The sequence below is a fragment of the Scaptodrosophila lebanonensis genome, unplaced genomic scaffold (assembly GCF_003285725.1).
Source record: "Scaptodrosophila lebanonensis strain 11010-0011.00,11010-0021.00 unplaced genomic scaffold, SlebRS2 tig00000024-arrow-pilon, whole genome shotgun sequence".
NCBI lineage: Eukaryota > Metazoa > Arthropoda > Insecta > Diptera > Drosophilidae > Scaptodrosophila > Scaptodrosophila lebanonensis.
The window spans coordinates 8,721,910-8,739,144 of NW_022060538.1; the positions used below are offsets into that span (position 1 = coordinate 8,721,910).

The 17,235-nt window shown below is 37.0% G+C and overlaps 2 protein-coding genes across 2 annotated transcripts in view; both read left to right on the top strand.

The window, feature by feature from the left end:
- Positions 1 to 259: 259 nt before the first annotated feature.
- LOC115620210 (serine protease gd-like) lies at positions 260 to 4,481 on the top strand. The gene is made up of 5 exons (XM_030513347.1): positions 260 to 472; positions 2,463 to 2,628; positions 2,688 to 2,894; positions 2,955 to 3,384; positions 3,963 to 4,481. The coding sequence occupies exons 1-5, from the start codon at positions 260 to 262 to the stop codon at positions 4,375 to 4,377; spliced, it is 1,431 nt and encodes a 476-aa protein (XP_030369207.1). The 3' UTR covers positions 4,378 to 4,481.
- Positions 4,482 to 6,503: 2,022 nt separating this feature from the next.
- LOC115621749 (dopamine receptor 1) overlaps positions 6,504 to 17,235 on the top strand; it is a 54,494-nt gene continuing 43,762 nt past the window's right edge. Inside the window, exon 1 of the mRNA XM_030515484.1 lies at positions 6,504 to 6,614. The gene's annotated coding sequence lies outside the window, so the exon portion shown is untranslated. The remainder of the gene's footprint in view (positions 6,615 to 17,235) is intronic.

Sequence of the window (17,235 nt, forward strand, 5' to 3'; positions counted from 1 at the left end):
AACGAGCCGCAGCATCGCCACTAGAATCAGTAATATGCGATTGATACTCACAGATCGACGCTCAAATCGAGTGCTCATTCGAATACAGCCAATCATTCGTTGTTCGGCGCTTAGTGAGTGCGGTTTCGGTTGCGCTTCCAAAACAGCGATTCAATTTGCGCGCACTACCAATTCGGTTGATTCGCGTGTGCGTCATTTTAAGTAGGTGCTCAAGAAAACTAGCTTTATCTATTATTAAGTAGAAAGTACAAAAGCTAAGATGCGAAAACTATGGCTACTGTCTGGACTGCTGCTGATGCTCAGAAGCGAAGAGATTTTTGCACAGAATGTGCCGCATATAGCCTGCCCGCAATACTTTGAGTATTTGGCCTTTAATCAGGAATATATCGGACGACTAACTCTACCACACGATCCACGTTACGGCAATAATACAATATTTGTGGAGTTTTCGCAACGCACGCCCATCAATTCGGTGAGTACAACAAGTGTTGGATTCTTTTTTGTTCTTTGACGAAATCTGCGCGACGTCGTGTCGTGTGAATTCCCCTGGGAAAAAATGAGTTATAGCTCACGTCAGCATCAGTTGCGTTAATGTTTATTTTCCCGCTGGCATTGGTCAGTCAGGGCCATGTGTGAACATACGTTTGTTGCTCGCACTCCATTGCATTCTTATCAGTTAGACATATTCGTATTGACCCTCAGCTCTGGCCTGCGGTTTTTCCGCAACAATCACAGCTGCAGTGCGTCTCCCAATTGACAATTCGCTGTTGTCCAAGCAGCTTCTTCTATTTATACGCACAATAAGAGTTAAGCCTGTTAATTAACTGTATAAACACTGAAAATATTCTGAGTAGTTGTCAGTGAGGTCTTGATTGACTTAAGAGCTCTTGTGTGCTCTCAGCTGTGCCCTGAGTTGAGTTGAAATTTTTCTTTACAAAAAAATAGTGTTCGTAAATTCTCGAACACAAAATTAAATCATGATAGTACAAAATTTGAAATCAGAAGAGACGCGCTCAGCTTTCCGGTTTTATTCTGTTTATTTTTTTGACTCGGCTAGAGATATAGCAGCGATGTCAAGCAGTGCAACAGGTTTCTTGGCTTTTGTTTTGGTAATTATATTAATGTTGGTTGTGTTTTGTATTTTAGTAAAAACCGCAAGCTTGTATTCTTGGTTTTTACCAGATACTCGTAATGTGACATTTATATGAAGAATATAACCCATTGACGCAGGCGAAGGTTAAGCATAATAGCCATCGAAGAAATTTATGGCATGTTGCCAATAGTGGCCATAGTGCTCATATCTAGAATTCATGAATATTAAGTAATGAAAAAAACTCAAAGATACACGAACTCGCAGCAATAAATGGCAGTTGATAGTGCTAATAAAAATGTATTTCAAAGCTAATCTGTTCGTAATTTTTATTTTAAACAGTGGCAAATTTTAGATGTGAGAGATAATTAAAAGAGCATTTCCAGAGTAACATCCAGTATTTCTTGTTCATACATTTAACTATCTTTGAAGTAAGTTTTAGATATGAATATTTGAGGCAAGCTATTTAAAACATGGAATAAATATAACAAGTCATTTTTAAACATTGTTTAAATTATTCGCTGACCCTTTTTGCTTTTTATATATTCTTGATGCATAACATTGTTCTTCAAACACAATAAAAATACAAGGTGAAGTGGTTAGTTTGAGGCCCTGTCTGGATTAGACAAAGTTTGGATAAGCCAACTGTTGATCGTCTGAATAAAGTTGAGTTAAGGAACTGTTGTTCAGTTAAAGAACTTGGTTTGAAATAGCGAGACAAATTAGCAGCAGGTGCAGAACAGGGCAGAATATTCTTATCGTCGCAGCTTATCCAGAAACTGTTTACTTAGAGACGATATCAAAGCTTGTCTAGCCCAGTTTGGCCAATTAGACTAATGTAAAAACTAATGCCTTTAATGACCCAAACTTTTTGAACAGCCTCTAAGAAATTCTCTATCAACTTTTAGAAACTTTATTTAGATTTATTCCGATATTTCTTAATCTTTTATTGGAGAAACCAGATTGTGAATTGAACGAGCCAGATGTAAAGCCTTGCTCTCATACTCGACGCACCATCGCATATTAATTATCGACAAAAACTCCCTTTGAGAGAAAGTATTTTATTTAGAGATATGCTCCATTAGTTGGTAAAGCCCACTTCTCATTCCAGCTTGTAATTAAATGAATGCAGTTCCTAAATAAAAATTGTTTCGAAAATAGCGATTTGATTTCTCATTTTGGAAAACATTTCCATATTTTGTATCCTCTTTTGGCCTTTCTTTCCTTGCTCTAATCTCAGCTACAGCTTCCGCATTTTAACATATTCTGGCCATTTAACAATTAACTAGTAACTGATTCGATTTATTCCTCACTACAACACAATTATGAATATAGCAACGCTTATACATCGTTTTCTTCTATTTTATTTCAGGCTTACGTTGGGCGTCTTTCGCTTTTGCAAGATGAAGAAACGACGAAATATAATTTGGCCAACGGCATACCAATACAATATCGTGTTGACTTCCCAACGCCTGGTGTTTTGCCAAAACTAACGCAAATATATCTAAACAATGCAGTTATCTGTTATGCATCTCCATGTAAGCAATAATCGAGCTCTTCAATCGGTCTGGGTAAAATTGAATCGCCTATTTTACAGATCCACCGCCAAACACACTCATCTCCCTGACACACACACTACGCTTTCAGGCGTCGCCATTGCGTGGTAATAGTAATACAATTACCATTCCGGTTCGTCCAGCTCCGGCGCGACCGCAGGCTACACAGCCTCCACAGATCGTACAGAGACCAGCTCAGCAGTCTGTGATCGTTCAGCCATCGTTTCAACAACAACCTCAGCCACAACGTCAGCCTCAGCTGCAACCGCAACCGCAGCCACGACCACAACCACAACCTGCACCCACAGCTGCTCCTATACCGGCCACAGCGGCCCCAAGGCAACGCCCCACTGCCATTACAAACCAGGCTCAGCTTAATGCGGTCTGCGGGCGTGAGACCCCCACCATTTCACCTTTCATCTTTCACGGCACAAACGTGGCTCACGGAAAGCTGCCCTGGATGGCGGCCATATTCGAAAAGCAGACCAATGGACTCGTGTACTTCTGCGGTGGCACGCTGCTCTCTCAATCGACTGTGGTGTCAGCGGCGCATTGCTTCCGACTTAAAAATAATCTACCTGCTAGCCGCACTATCGTCTCGCTGGGTCGCGTCAGTCTCGATGACTACAAAAACGGGGTGTTAAGTGAGATCGAGGTGATTGTTCAGCATGAGGAGTACCAAAGTGATAACTTTTCGGATGCGGATATTGCGTTATTGAAGCTGGTGGAGCGTGTGACGTAAGTAATAAAAAAAAGAAAACAAATCAATTTTTAAACACCAAAGATAACATAATGATTCAGAACTGGATGCGGGTAGTCTATAGCGGAGAGATACAAAAAAAAAAAAGCGCCATGGGATATTGACTCTTAAATAGATACTTAAGAAGTGCGGTAATTTATTCGCTTTTGGGGTTTTTATGTAGTCTCCATGACCTACGTATTTATGACATACATATAGTCTTTGAATACTCATCGGCAATATTTTATAAAATCGTGATCAATGTAACTACATTTTGTGTTCATTCCGATATTTTACTATGAATTTTTGTCGCTTTTAGCGCCTTTGTGACGAACCATATGCTCACTTTTATAATTTTTGGGTTTACTTTTGACTGTCATATTCTTCCAATGTGTAAATTAAGTTTATTTATTCTTTGACCCATTATTCCAAGAAGAGAGAGAGCATATTTTTGTTGTACATCATTCTTATTACAACAGAGAAAAAAGCTTTCAAAGAAGGTCTAAGAAAATGGTATTACTATAAACCAAAATTTTGTATTAAAAGTAATTTCTATTTTAAATTATTACCATTATAGCTTCACGGAGTTTATTAAGCCCATTTGTCTGTGGAACGAGAATTATCGGCTGGACTTGCCAACGGGGGAGAAGTCTTATGTTGCTGGTTGGGGCGCCGATCAGGATGGAAATGCCAACACAAAGATAGCCAAAATGACAGACACTGATATACTCAGCGAATCGGATTGCCTGCGTCGACTGCCAACGCGGCGCGTGACGCCACGCACGATATGTGCTGAGAATAAAGTCGGAGCGGGTCCGTGCACTGGCGACTCAGGCAGTGGTCTAATGCTCAACGAGAACAATGTTTGGGTGTTGCGTGGCATTGTGTCTGCCGGTCAGACGCGCGCCCAAGGCTGCGATCTAAGCAAGCCCGTCATCTACTGTGATCTGGCCAAGCACATACAATGGGTACGGGCGAGCATGTGGTACTGAAAATATGAAAACGCATACCCATTAATTGTAGCAAGTAGTAGTTTGTTAGTTATTTATGTTAAGATTAAATCAAAACTCACAATACAGTGCCAAAACAAATGCAACTCAGGTTAGACGAAATAAAGACAAGCCCACAAAAAGAGTGACAATTTGGGAAATTGGAAAATCACCGAGTGGCACTGACTGGCGGTTGCTTGCAATTTGTCAGTGCAACAATTTCATTTCATTACATGCACTTGACGCTGTCACTCTGGTGCGATAATGAGGCTAAATTGAAGGTGATGCTATAAAAACCGCACGAAAGTCGCGCAAGAAACGCGCACAAAACGCTATCAAGCATGGAGGCATAGAGTACAACAGGTGTGTGCGTGCATCCTCGCTCTCTCTCGGCCTCTCTCTCAAAAGCTCGGTCTGCGCTGCGCACATATTTCGCCTACGCTCCGACGCATCCTGTTGAATCGGCAGCCTTCGCGGCTTTAATTTCCCACAGACAATCAGTCGCGTATGAAATCGCTTGAAATTTGTTGCATACTTTACGGCATTGGCAAATAATCGCACAGCTACCGACGCCAACTTTCGTCGCTCGGCTGTCCGCCGGCCAGTCAGCCAGCCCGCCAGCCAGCCAGCCAGCCAGCAAGCCAGAGCCAACCTGCCCAAATGGCTAGGCTTCAGTCAACGTTTAGCTTTCCAATCGCACGGTTCGGCTCGGCAGCAGGTACAACAGCAGCAACAACAGCAACAAAACTTACACGCGCGTCGGCAAATGCTCGTGTCCACCTACATGGCTTAAGATCAGCGTTGAACGTGAGTGGGATTGTGCGTGAAACTAATTATGAAATAAGTTAAAACAAATAAAAGTGTGGAGTTGTGGATGAAGAAATAAGAAATTTGTATTATTGTGAAGTCGCCTTCTAGGCGCTGTGTGCCACGGTTGTTGCTGCAGCTTTTCATGCAACAAGAAATTTGACTGCCAATTTGCGTGACCAGCCAATTTCTTGTACATTGTATGTTCACGCTTATTTGCTAGCCTTTTGCATTACGTTGCTAGAATTAAAAAGAAAAATAGGATGAATATATGTACAAGTATAGGTGTTTCTGATCGGCAAGAAAATTTAAATTGCTGTGCATTTTGCATTTGGCATTTAATGCCTGACTCCAAGCCATGTGCGCAATGCATTATAAATGAATGGCGAGCAGGAGAAGAAACGAGAAAAATGTTGCCGAAAATTTGCAATTTCCGTTTGGGAAACGAGTTGCACAGTCACATATACATGTACATGGACACATGTACGAGTATGTAGATATGTGTTTGTTTTTCTGGCGCAATTGTTGTTCAGATTGCGTTTTTGTTGTTTCTTCTTGTCGGTTTATGTACCATGCCTTACTTTAGAAGCGTATGGCTAGGCAATCGTCTGGCAGTTGGAAAATGGAAATTTGCAACGTGCAGCTCATGTATAAAAATAACTTGAAGCAGTAGCAGCAGCAGCAGCAGCAACAACAACAACAACAACGACAAATGGTCGGCTATAGACCAACTGAATATTTGCTTAGCTATTAAAACATACTCGTACATACCTGCGTATAAAATATAACGTGTGCGGAAATTATTTAAGTCGAGTTTCGAGCCCAAAAACAACAAAAATGCAACGTCGCAGTTGCAACAGAATTTTCTTATTCAACCACAAATTAAGATTCGATTAGAGAGCGGAGTGTGAATACGTGAAACCCTTATTGTTGCACTTTCTAACATCCCGAACCCCTCCTATTACCCCTCCTCCACCTTGACCACCCGATTGGACATTAAAGTTCCGCAAATCCCTCTCCAAATTCGCGCACCAAAAATGACAAATGCTGTGAGCGCAGCAGCCGTAACGGCCACCACGGCCATCGCTGCATTGGCAGCAACAATTGCTGCAACTGCGGCAGCAACAACTACAGCAGCAACAGTCGCCACGTCGGTGGCAGCAACAGCAGCAACAGCGGTAAATGGCAGCAGGCACCTCGGTTCTGGCCATAGCAATGCCAGCAGCAGTCTACTACTTGCCGCAACTAAATTTACCGCCGGCAGTGGCAGTGTCAGCAGTAGCAACAGCAGCAGCAGCAGCATCAGTAATCACAATCACAGCACACTACTGTTAGCCGCCGATCACTTACCGCTGCAGCTAACAACAGCCAAAGTGGACCTGGACTTTGAAATCGACATACAACTGCTGACAAATGGCTATGACGGCACCACGGTGAGTAAGCAAGTAATGGGAGTAGTGCGCGTGAGTGTGAGTGGCATGCAACCTCTATTGAGTGCTGGCTGCCCCAGTTCGGGCACCCCCAATATGAATTTATGTGGCCTCATTGGCATGGCATTGATTCGCTGGCTGCTTTATGTCTGTTGCGCGCTCGTTAAATTTTCCCAGCCAGCCACACAAGAAACACAATGAAGTTAAAGGTAGACGTTGTTGTAATATATTGTTACACTACTTGAGATCGGCGAGTGGGAGTGCTTTGCAGTTTTTCTTTTATTACGGCCATATTCCTTGACTTTGTATGTTTTTGCCTGTGGTTTATGGTGCGTATGTGTAATAAATATTTTCACTATTTTAACATCAGCTCCTGTTGAGCTTTGAAGACAATATCAAGGTACAGATTTGTGAGCTAGCTGGAAAATGAAAAATTCCTACAGAAATTCGTCATAAAGGCTTGCATTTGTGATGGAAGGAAACTACAAAGCTTCGAGCAATGCCATTATTTTTGGAGACTTATTATTGTACGTATTGTACGTTTTATTATTACACGTTTCTCTTTGAAAGCTTATTATTTTTATTAAAAAGAATAGTATTATTTGTTGTTACAAAAATAGCCCATACTAAGTATATTGATTTAATTGAAATAAAATTCTTTAAGAAAACGGATATTCTAACCGATTCAAAATGCCATTACTCATACGCAACGTTGTCAATTCTTCCTTCATTTAAGTATAACGTTTTAAATTTACGATTTTCGGTAATGGTAATCTTTCAACCAATATATTGCAATTATTGTTTGCGGATTACTCGTTTTGGCTACCAGTTTTGAAAGTATTGCTCTGCATATTGTTCTTCGATCGGTGTTTGTTTTGTTTTTCTGAACTTTTTTAATGACATTTCCACAGTTTCAAAAAAAAAAAATCTTTGCAAAGACGAACTACTTCTTATTTCATTTATTCAAATAACATACAATTTTTCTCACTTACCCAAATGGAAATTAATGCGAAACTCATTAGCAGCACACGCACATGGGAAACTTTTCCATACAAATACATGTATGCACGCACAAACTCACACCTAAATACATGTATGTAGGTGTACTATATTATCCAGTTTTCACTTGGTAGATGTTTAAAAAGCGTGCAAAAAGTCTCAGTGGCTCGCGTGCCATAGACAGGAATTGTATACAGAGGAGGGGGGGGGGGGCATTGAAATAAATGCGTCCATGTACATAAAACTTTATACTTTCGGCATACGAAAAATTTACGTGCCTGGCTAGTTTAAGGGTAGACCAAACGTCGATACGCATATAAATGTTCTATACCCTGTATTCCGCAATACGACGCAAAACTTAAGCACTATCCTGTTCGCACGTTCAACTTTCAATCGAATGTGAATAATGAGTAGCATGTAAGTAAGCCCGCAAGTTGGCGTGCAGCAGGAAGAGAAACGCTTAGATCCTGCTGGCAGCTGGCAAGCACAACAACAGCTGCGGGTCGCGTGTTCAGCGCTGAACACGAGCAATGACCACATAAACACATACACCCATACAACCATGCAGCTAGTTAAGGAGCAACGATGTCGTTACACATTTTCCGCATAAATAGACTTTTAACTAATTTATAACTTCTCGTCATGACGCGACACCATGCAGGTCACAAAAGGAAAATACAAGTATTTGCGCTCATTAAAACCTGTATGTGATAGAATTGAATTGATTGAATTGTTTTTATTTTTTTAATTCAATAATAATCATGTTGATGCTGGGAAAGATATATTTTATATATTTTTATATTTTCATTTTAAAGTGTGATTTTTCAAAATTATTTTCTATTAAAAACTTATTTGGAAAACATAAGCTTCTGCAGAAATAATTTAGCTTATATTACTTAAGAAACTGTTTGAGAGGAATAGTTTTGGAAAATAAATAGCTCGGCCAATTGATGTCTTAGTTTATGAATTGTTATTGTCTTGGAAAGTTATTGGCAAAAACCATTTTCGATATCTACGTATGCGTCCCTCCTTTATTTCTAAGAATGTATTAGAGAGCAATGCAAGAGTCCGCATGTATTTTATACTGAATCAAAAGCAGTATTTATATTTTATTGCGTGATTATTAGATATATTTGTTTTAGCAACAATTTTATAACTTTGTGCCAATTTCGAAGCTTTTATTGAAAACATGGTTGCCAGCAGGCATTATTTATTCAATATTTATCAGTCATTCATTTTAAACATGTTCTCTCAAATTTCCACGAATTTTCGAGGAGTTAAAAAACACCAGCTTTAAATCTCAGAAAAGTTGACTAAACTAAATAAGTAAGTTTGGAAAATCAATTAAAGGCATTAATCTTTAATGAAAAGCATTCAACATTTTGTTCGCTTATTAAAATTTGTGACTTCAAGCTGCAGCTATCGAAATAGAATGTAAGAAGAATGTAACTAAATTATAAGAACTTCAATTTTCCCTTTAATTGATAGTATATTGTACAACTTAATTGTTCGAGGATTGGTTTTGGTTAAGTTTATGAAATTACGATTATGTTTTAGAAAAGAAAGAGTCGTATACTTATTTATGATTTATTTATCTTAGCAAACGGTCGCATCCGTTTAACTTTATTTATCGGCATCATTTATCATCGGGCGTACTTCGCAAAAAGTATTGGCCTTTATCAAAGCTCACTCGAAATTCATGTCTGTCTATGTCTGTGCAATCTCGGGGGTGTTGTTAGCAGCTAGACACTTGTTCAATTCTATGGCTTTTAGATGGGCATATATACAAGTTATATTTTATTGTAATTTGTCCCACTTGTTTTGCAACATTATGGTGCATTAGCCCCTGATGATAGAAGCTCAGGCATTCATTGTCTGAGATTTGCATGCGTCTTTTTATTTATTTACAAAACAAACTCATAAATCTTCCACACAAGTGCATTGTGTAGACGGCTCTTCTATGTTTGCATAATACTCTAGCTTTATATTACGTACACGCCGCGTTATGCAGCTATATTTTGTGCAAACTAATTGAATTATTAATCCATTTCGCTACTCAGCCTTCGCTATTGTTGCTTTTGTTATTGTCGTTGTTTTTGCATCGACCCATATTTTTTTGCATCATGGTCCACACTATTGTGGCCATTGTTGCCTGTCTGTGTGCAGGCATGGAGTGTTCGGGGGTGTATATGAGTGTGTGTGGGTTTGTTTGCATTTAATTCCGCATTTTCTATTGCCCGGAAGCTGTCGCATAAAAAGTTTAGCCTGCCTTTGTTCGATAGCTTTGCATAGTAATAACGATAAAATATTAATGGTATTATTTGTGTGTCCTTTTTGTTGTATTCCGATTGTTTGTCCCATTTAAGTCTCCTGACTGATTGCTACAAATACTCTGTGCTATTGACCAGCATCAATTGTTGGGCTGACACAATGCATTGGCACTCGAAGCTTGCACTGACATGACAAATCGACAAATCGGAATTTCCGCCGGCGATTTGTCCATTTATGCCATGCGCGGTTATATTCATAACAAACGCTTACATATGCAGAGAAAGGGAAATGTAAAATATTGCATACATTTGCTTGGCCAGGCAAATTAAGGACAATATTTGGGGCTCACAAAAAAGGGTGAAGTGTGTGCACAGCTCGAAATTTATTATTTTTGCAAGGGGAATTTCATATTTTATGAAAAAAGAGACATTTTCAAGTGCCTGCTTGAATTTTTTTTTTCAATATAACCAACCATACCGTGTCATAAATTTTAAGAAGCCGAGTGGCAATAAAAATACTTGATATGCCATCTTAATGGGCTCAGTAGATTAAATAAAAGAAAGTGTTTACTATGATGCTGGACGAATAGGTATAAAAAGAAAGCAGAACAAATACATGATCTATATTTTTGTACCTGCAAGCCATTTTGTGATAATTCTCTTTTCGTGCAGCCTTTTCTTAATAGCTTTAAAATGTTGACATCAAACATTGGTTAAAATGGATATGGTTGAGTCAATTGTTACGCATAATTAATTTTAGGTCATGATTGTATTAAAAAAAGAAAAAAGCATAAAAGCATAAATTAAGTGGAAAGCGGATCTTTATATTTTTGTATAATTGAAAAATTTGACTTAAATCTTAAAATAATATTATTCAGTTTTGATTAGCTTGCAGCTTAATCAAATTGTCTTTTTGTTTTTCTATTAATTCTCCATTATTGGCCCAACATATTGCAGTGTTTGTTATTTATCCATTCTTTGCATTTCCTCACAATTAGATTTTTTGTATTGATTTATTTGCTTTTTACATCCCATAAACGGTTTTCGTTTAACAAAACTGTTTTTGCCAATTAACTTCCGACACAATTGGCTCTCTCCACACTAAAATGATTTCTTTAAGCCTACCATCGGACGAGTTTCAATTTATCATGATTCTTTGAACTATATATACCCTTGTATTTAATAGATTAATTTGTAGATTAATTAAATTGTTTTTATTGGTATTTTAAAAATTATTTTTACACTCAATAAAAATTAAAATCTATAAATAGAATTAATAAGTTGTTATTTCATTCCTACTATTTACGAAAATTAAAATTGTTAGTCTATTGTTTGTAAAGAGCCCGCCAACTGAAATATCTTAACATCGTCTGTTTGCGTTTATTCCTTGTGTTTTCGTAATGAAAATTGTTTTACTGTGTCTTCGTCAGCCCAGCAACAGCTTCCATAACGTTTGAGTTTTGGCCAGCATCGTAAATATTTCACACTCTTATGGACAGTCTGCTTTTTTCCCCTCTGTCCGTATATGTATGTGTATATGTTGGAATGTTGAGCGTATTGCCACAAAGTATCCAACAACAATTTATTTCATTTCGTTTTGTGTTTTTGTCTTGAACCCTAAGAAGAAAATATTACAGTTATTTTATTTGCTGCTATTTCTTATATTTTTGTCTAGTTTTGGCGGCAGCTCTGAACTTTTATTTAAAAAGTTTTGTATATAGAAATATGTTGCTGCTTTATTAATTTTCAATAATAAAATCATACTAGTAGGGAGCAACTTCACAGAAGCAAATGACGAACAATTTTGAATAAATAAATTTGTTTTTAGAAACCTTTGCAAAAATTGATTGAATTATAATTGCACATATTGTAATTCCAGCTTCAAAGAGTTTTTTTTGTAATATTTTTGTATTCCTTCCGAATACATTTAATTACGAGTATTATACATATGTAAAAACTGAGTTTTGAGCAAAAGAAAAATATTTAAGTGATTGATAAGTTATGGTGAACATCTTAGAAATCGTCTAAGCTTATTTCGACTACTTATTTAAAAAATTGTAATCCACCGCAATGTGGAGAGAAATATAAGCGGCTTATAAATTTTTGTAAAAAAAATGTAAACACAGCTGAGAGCGGCAGACTTCAAATGAATAAATGTGTGTTTGTTTTATAAAAGCGCATAAGTCCATTGTTTTTTTTTTTTTTTTTGTTTTAGTTGAATCACCTGAATAAACACAGGAGATAAGTACATAGTTATAAACAGAAAATACTATAATAATAAATATCAAGAATTTGACAAAGACTTAAAATATTAAAGTAAATATGAATTATAAAAATAAACGATTTAATATCATTTTTTTTTCTCGAAATTGAAAATGATGGCAGATTTGTGTGTTGTGTTACATGTATGTATAGCTGACAGACAATAATCTGGCGTTCGAAATTCGCGTCTACAAATTTTCAATTATTTAAATCGCCTTTTATTTGCGAACATAAATGCAGTTGACACTGCCACAACAACAATAAAAATGACTACAGAAACAGTAACGAGATCAACAAAAGCCAACGCACAATTGCAGCGATTTAATTTAATTAAGCGAAATAAAGAAGCGACCGATGTAGCCTCAATGCGAACGTTTGCGTGTATGTGTGTGAGTGTGTATTTGACATTGTCAGTTGTGTGCCATAATCACATGGCAGACGTTAAAAATACCTTGTCGTTCAGAACGCGGCAAAGCAAATGAAATGGCAGATAATTTGTGATTTTTATGTTGTCTGTATTTCATTTTTTTTCTGTTAGGTTGATGTACTTTTTTTTAAAGGGTCACGTCATGACGCACACACATATATATACATGCACTCAAATAGAGAGCCTGATTTAATGCGCAGTCGAAGGGCTTCAATAACCTCAAAAGGCTCTTTATTGACCGTAAAATGTTGGCCCTTTTTCTACCTACTTGTCTTGTGTGTATGGCCGTTGTTAGATCTGCTGCCGTTCTTTCCATTTTTATGTCACTCATCCCGAAGTTACGGTCTACAAAATACAACTACAACTCGAACGTTTGTAACAACAATGAGGCAAAGTGCAAGCGATTACATTTCACAAGTCATTTTTATGATTTTTATTTGCTCTCTTATGTTCGTTTGCTTGTCCCTGTGTTTGAGGTAGTTTTATGATTGAAAATTTAGCAATCATGATGCCAATAGCTATAGGCAATCCATTCTACTTAGCTGCCATTTTATAGGAACTGCGACCTAGAAACAACTCAGCCTGAAAGTATGCAATAACATTTGCACTGATGTATGTGAAGAATAGAGTGTTTAAGTGCTTCCATGTGTATGTGTGTGTACTCCAACCTATTTTCACTTGATTTTACTTTAGTAGTCAATATCTGTTTACTGCTTCAGATCCACCATTGATGTGTATTGCAACAAGCCTGAAACATTTCCAGCGCTAATCCGAAAGGAAGAACAAACAACCTTATACGAAGAACTGCCTGCTTGTCAGCTTGTGCACTGGCATGTAAAAGTGTGTGTATGTGTGTGTTTTTAGTGGTAGTAAAAATGCAACAACGAAATGAAGATGCAGGCAAATGGAAGTGCGGCTGTGAGGCAGTCAGCCACACAAGTCGAGTGTTGTCAGAGCAAACCCATAAGAAACATTCCATTTTAATGCGACAAAACAAGTGCACCAGCAAGAGTGTTTGCATTTGTATGTGTGTACACGACACTTGTGTTGTGTGTGAGTGCAGTAACTTATAGTAACAGCTATAGCTGTTCCCTCCCCACTTTCCTCTCACAACTTTGTTTTGCATAACGAGTGTAAAAAATATAAAAAAGTTATACATAAGTGCAAATATGCCCCACAGCCATCATAGCGAAATCAATGAAATATGTCTAAAGTAGGTGCACTGAGAAAAAGAAGTGGAAAGGGATGCAATTTATATTTAAAACCTGTATAAGATGGATGACAGAAATTTTGAAAGTGAATACGTTTTTAAAACATTCTCTTTAACGCGAATAATGTTCCGGTTTAAGTTTGTTTTTTAATTGCTTAACATGAATTGCTTATTTAACATTTGCCGATCATCAAACATTTATTTGACGAAAAACAAGCACAACAAAATATTATTAATACTAACAGAAAAGAAGAAGAATTTAAAGATGATATGGATATTTTGTTGGAATTGAAATCTGCATAGCTGTATAGTCATATCTTGAACGGTGCGAGTTCTGTTTTTAAGTCCAAACGGAAATAAATGCACGACTCTTTCGAGCTAAGCTAAGAGAACAAGTGCTTTGGTTGAGCAAGGGCTTCCACCTTAAATTTGATCTGAAAAGTAATTATTCTTAATATAATAAATAAAAATTATTTTTGAAATAATAGGATTTGAATTCTTATTAAAATAAATTTGAATCTTCTGGCAGTGTTGACTGCATATACTATAAACACAAGCATCTTATGTACTATATAGCTAATTATGGCACCGTTGTGGCAACACATCGGGGATGGCCAATCAAAATCGAAATCGACACACCGGTGACAAACACAAATTGGCAAGTAGACAATTTTCCCAGACTGCACACACAAACACAAACTGGTCCACAAGGGGTTAACGCACACACGCAAACGCTGGTGTGGAGGGGCGGCCCCTAAGCAGTGGTCAATTTTGACGGCTTTGCGTTGTATCCTTGTTATGCTGTGGAAATTTGCAAATCGCAAGATAAACAACATGGGCGTCGTTTAGACTTCGATGTACTATATACTATATATTTATTTACTTGTATACTACTTGTATATATTTTAAAATGCGACAATATGCTAATAGTCGTATATTTAACTATGCTTATAAATTATTTAATTTATAACCACGCTTATAAAGTATTAAGAACCTAACAAAATAATAAATTTACTAATACATGTCATTATATTCTTTAGATCGATCTATTACTTGATCACAAAATTACCGATATTTGATTTATTGTTGTCTTTAAATGGCTTTAATTTCCCGCAAAGCGACAAACTTTTTGCATATGTCTTGTAATAGAACAATTGGAATGAAGAAAAGGCACAGTTCCTTACAACAAAATATTCCATTGAAATACAATATAATTAGCTCATTATTTTTAAAAATTGAAACTCCAACTCACCGATCATACATCAATAGAGGAGGTTTTCTCATTTCATCAACCCCTTTGAGCGCTGTCTATGTACAAGTATATAGTACGAGTATGTGCATTGATGAGCTTTAGTCTGGACATCACACCTCAAGCATGCACCCCACTAGGTCTTGACATACACAATAAGAACAGGAACAACAACATAGCGCCAAAGTGCATATCAATTAATTAATTGAGATTAAACCAATCTCTGGAAATTGGCAATGGGGCCTGAAAATAAAAAAAACTTCAAGTCAATTTTATGATTTATTTATTTTTTTAAACAGAAATTTTTGTGTGGATTGGCAAATCAAATACGTTCTAAAGAAGTACGTTCTTAAAATATATTTTAGTGTAAATAAGCCTATTATTATAACAAATAGAACCAGCTGTGATAATGTTGTCTATATTAGATTAATAGCTCAAGTTTTATATTAATATCGCATGCTGACAGTATAAAATCGTCAAAGAGATATAGAAAACATGGAATGGTATGGTCCATAAATTTTGTTTGTTTTCAAAGTGTTGTTCATCTTATCCAATTACAGCCTTCGTTTACAGCACACACATCATATTAGAATATTAAATCACAATAAGATATATAATAACTGTATGTTATACTTTTTCTCAAAAGCCTTTAAAAGCAATACTTAATATTTCCTTTATGATCCTTTTTAGAATAACTTAATTTATTACATAAAAAATAAGTATGGATATTCTGTCTTCAAATTTTCTGATTGTTTTTATATAATGTTGAAATATACAGAAATAATAAGAAATGTAACCAAACATTTTTGTATTGACTTAAAATTGTCTGCAGAACAGTAGATGCATAGCCTGCTAATATTAAAAATAATAAATAGGGCTTTACATTGAATAGCTGTGGACAACTTTTCATAGTAAGTACATATACTCGTATGTTCAAAATATATTAAAATGTGAACAATTTATTCATGGGCAGAATTGAAGCAATGTAAGCGCTTTACATATAAAATAGCTGTGAGCATTTACCATGTGCTGGCGGAATGACCAGAAAAAGGCAGGTTGAGGTAGATGTAGAGGTCTGGGTCTCGCCACAGATGCTCGTACACCTCAAGTGTGAAAATTAGCTCTGGGACATTTGCTGTGTAAATTTTGATAAGCAAAAACCTAATTAGTGCATAAATAATTGGAAATGTTGGCATGTGGCCAAATATTTTGCCCAGAAGTTAAGCAAAGTCTGACTTGGGACGGCAGCATTAAACAAAAAATTTATTGAGCGTATCCAGCATAAAGCAGACTTGGTAAGCCCAAATGCATAAGATAATTTGAAAAAAATGTATGGCTAAATATCTTTGCAGCCCACGTTCGGTTAAGGCTCGAGGCATGATACATAAATCTGCATGGCCCTAAATATTCAATATGAGCCTTAAAACCCAATTTACATTTAATGTTCTAGCTCGTAAATATATGCACACATATAAAATGGGTTGGAAAAGCATATAAAATTTTCATAGGTGTTTGTCGTGACATTACGCTGATTTCATAACTTAAGAGCGCTTTTTTTGTAAAGACTTCAATGATGGCGCAGAAATTTCGCATGCAATTACAAGAGTGTTTGAGCAAGTTGAAGAAATGTCTTCTTGACTCTAAAGTTGCGCTTAATTAAGCTAAATGGAACAATGAAAACAAACAAGGCGCGCACACACACACATGCTCACACAACTTGTTAGACAGCACAAGACAATGCAAACAGAGAGCTAGACCAGACAAGTCAGACAAATAGACAGAGACACATAAGGACAAGAAGTCAGGCAGGCTGTCGACTTTATGCAATTGTCAGCGGCAATGACAGCGCTGACAATGGCATGAAACAGTCTTTGACAATTGTTATTACAGTTCACATATGCTACAAATGTTGATGTTTGTGAGTATGTGTGGGTGCGTGTGTGTGTGTGTTTGTGTGAGAATGGGATACCTTGAATACGTGTTACATCACGCATACGCCCTGTTTTCCGGCCTTGCACATATCCCTAGGCTTCAAATATGCACATCCCAAATGCTGGTTTAAAAAATTTCTCAAATATTTGGTTTCCACCTCTGCGGCATAAATCAGCACTTTAACACTGTTATTATCTATTGTGTGTGCGCCTAGTGGGAAGAACATGCTGGCCCAGAAGTATGTAAAATATGGCACACAATGAAAAATACATAAG

Bases quoted from the DNA above. Each gene is read 5' to 3' on its own strand.
- LOC115620210 (XM_030513347.1), top strand. From the start codon at position 260: ATGCGAAAACTATGGCTACTGTCTGGACTGCTGCTGATGCTCAGAAGC. The intron at 2,629-2,687 runs GTAAGCAATAAT...CCTATTTTACAG, and splicing joins TATCTGTTATGCATCTCCAT to ATCCACCGCCAAACACACTC. The intron at 2,895-2,954 runs GTCAGCCTCAGC...CTGCACCCACAG, and splicing joins ACAACAACCTCAGCCACAAC to CTGCTCCTATACCGGCCACA.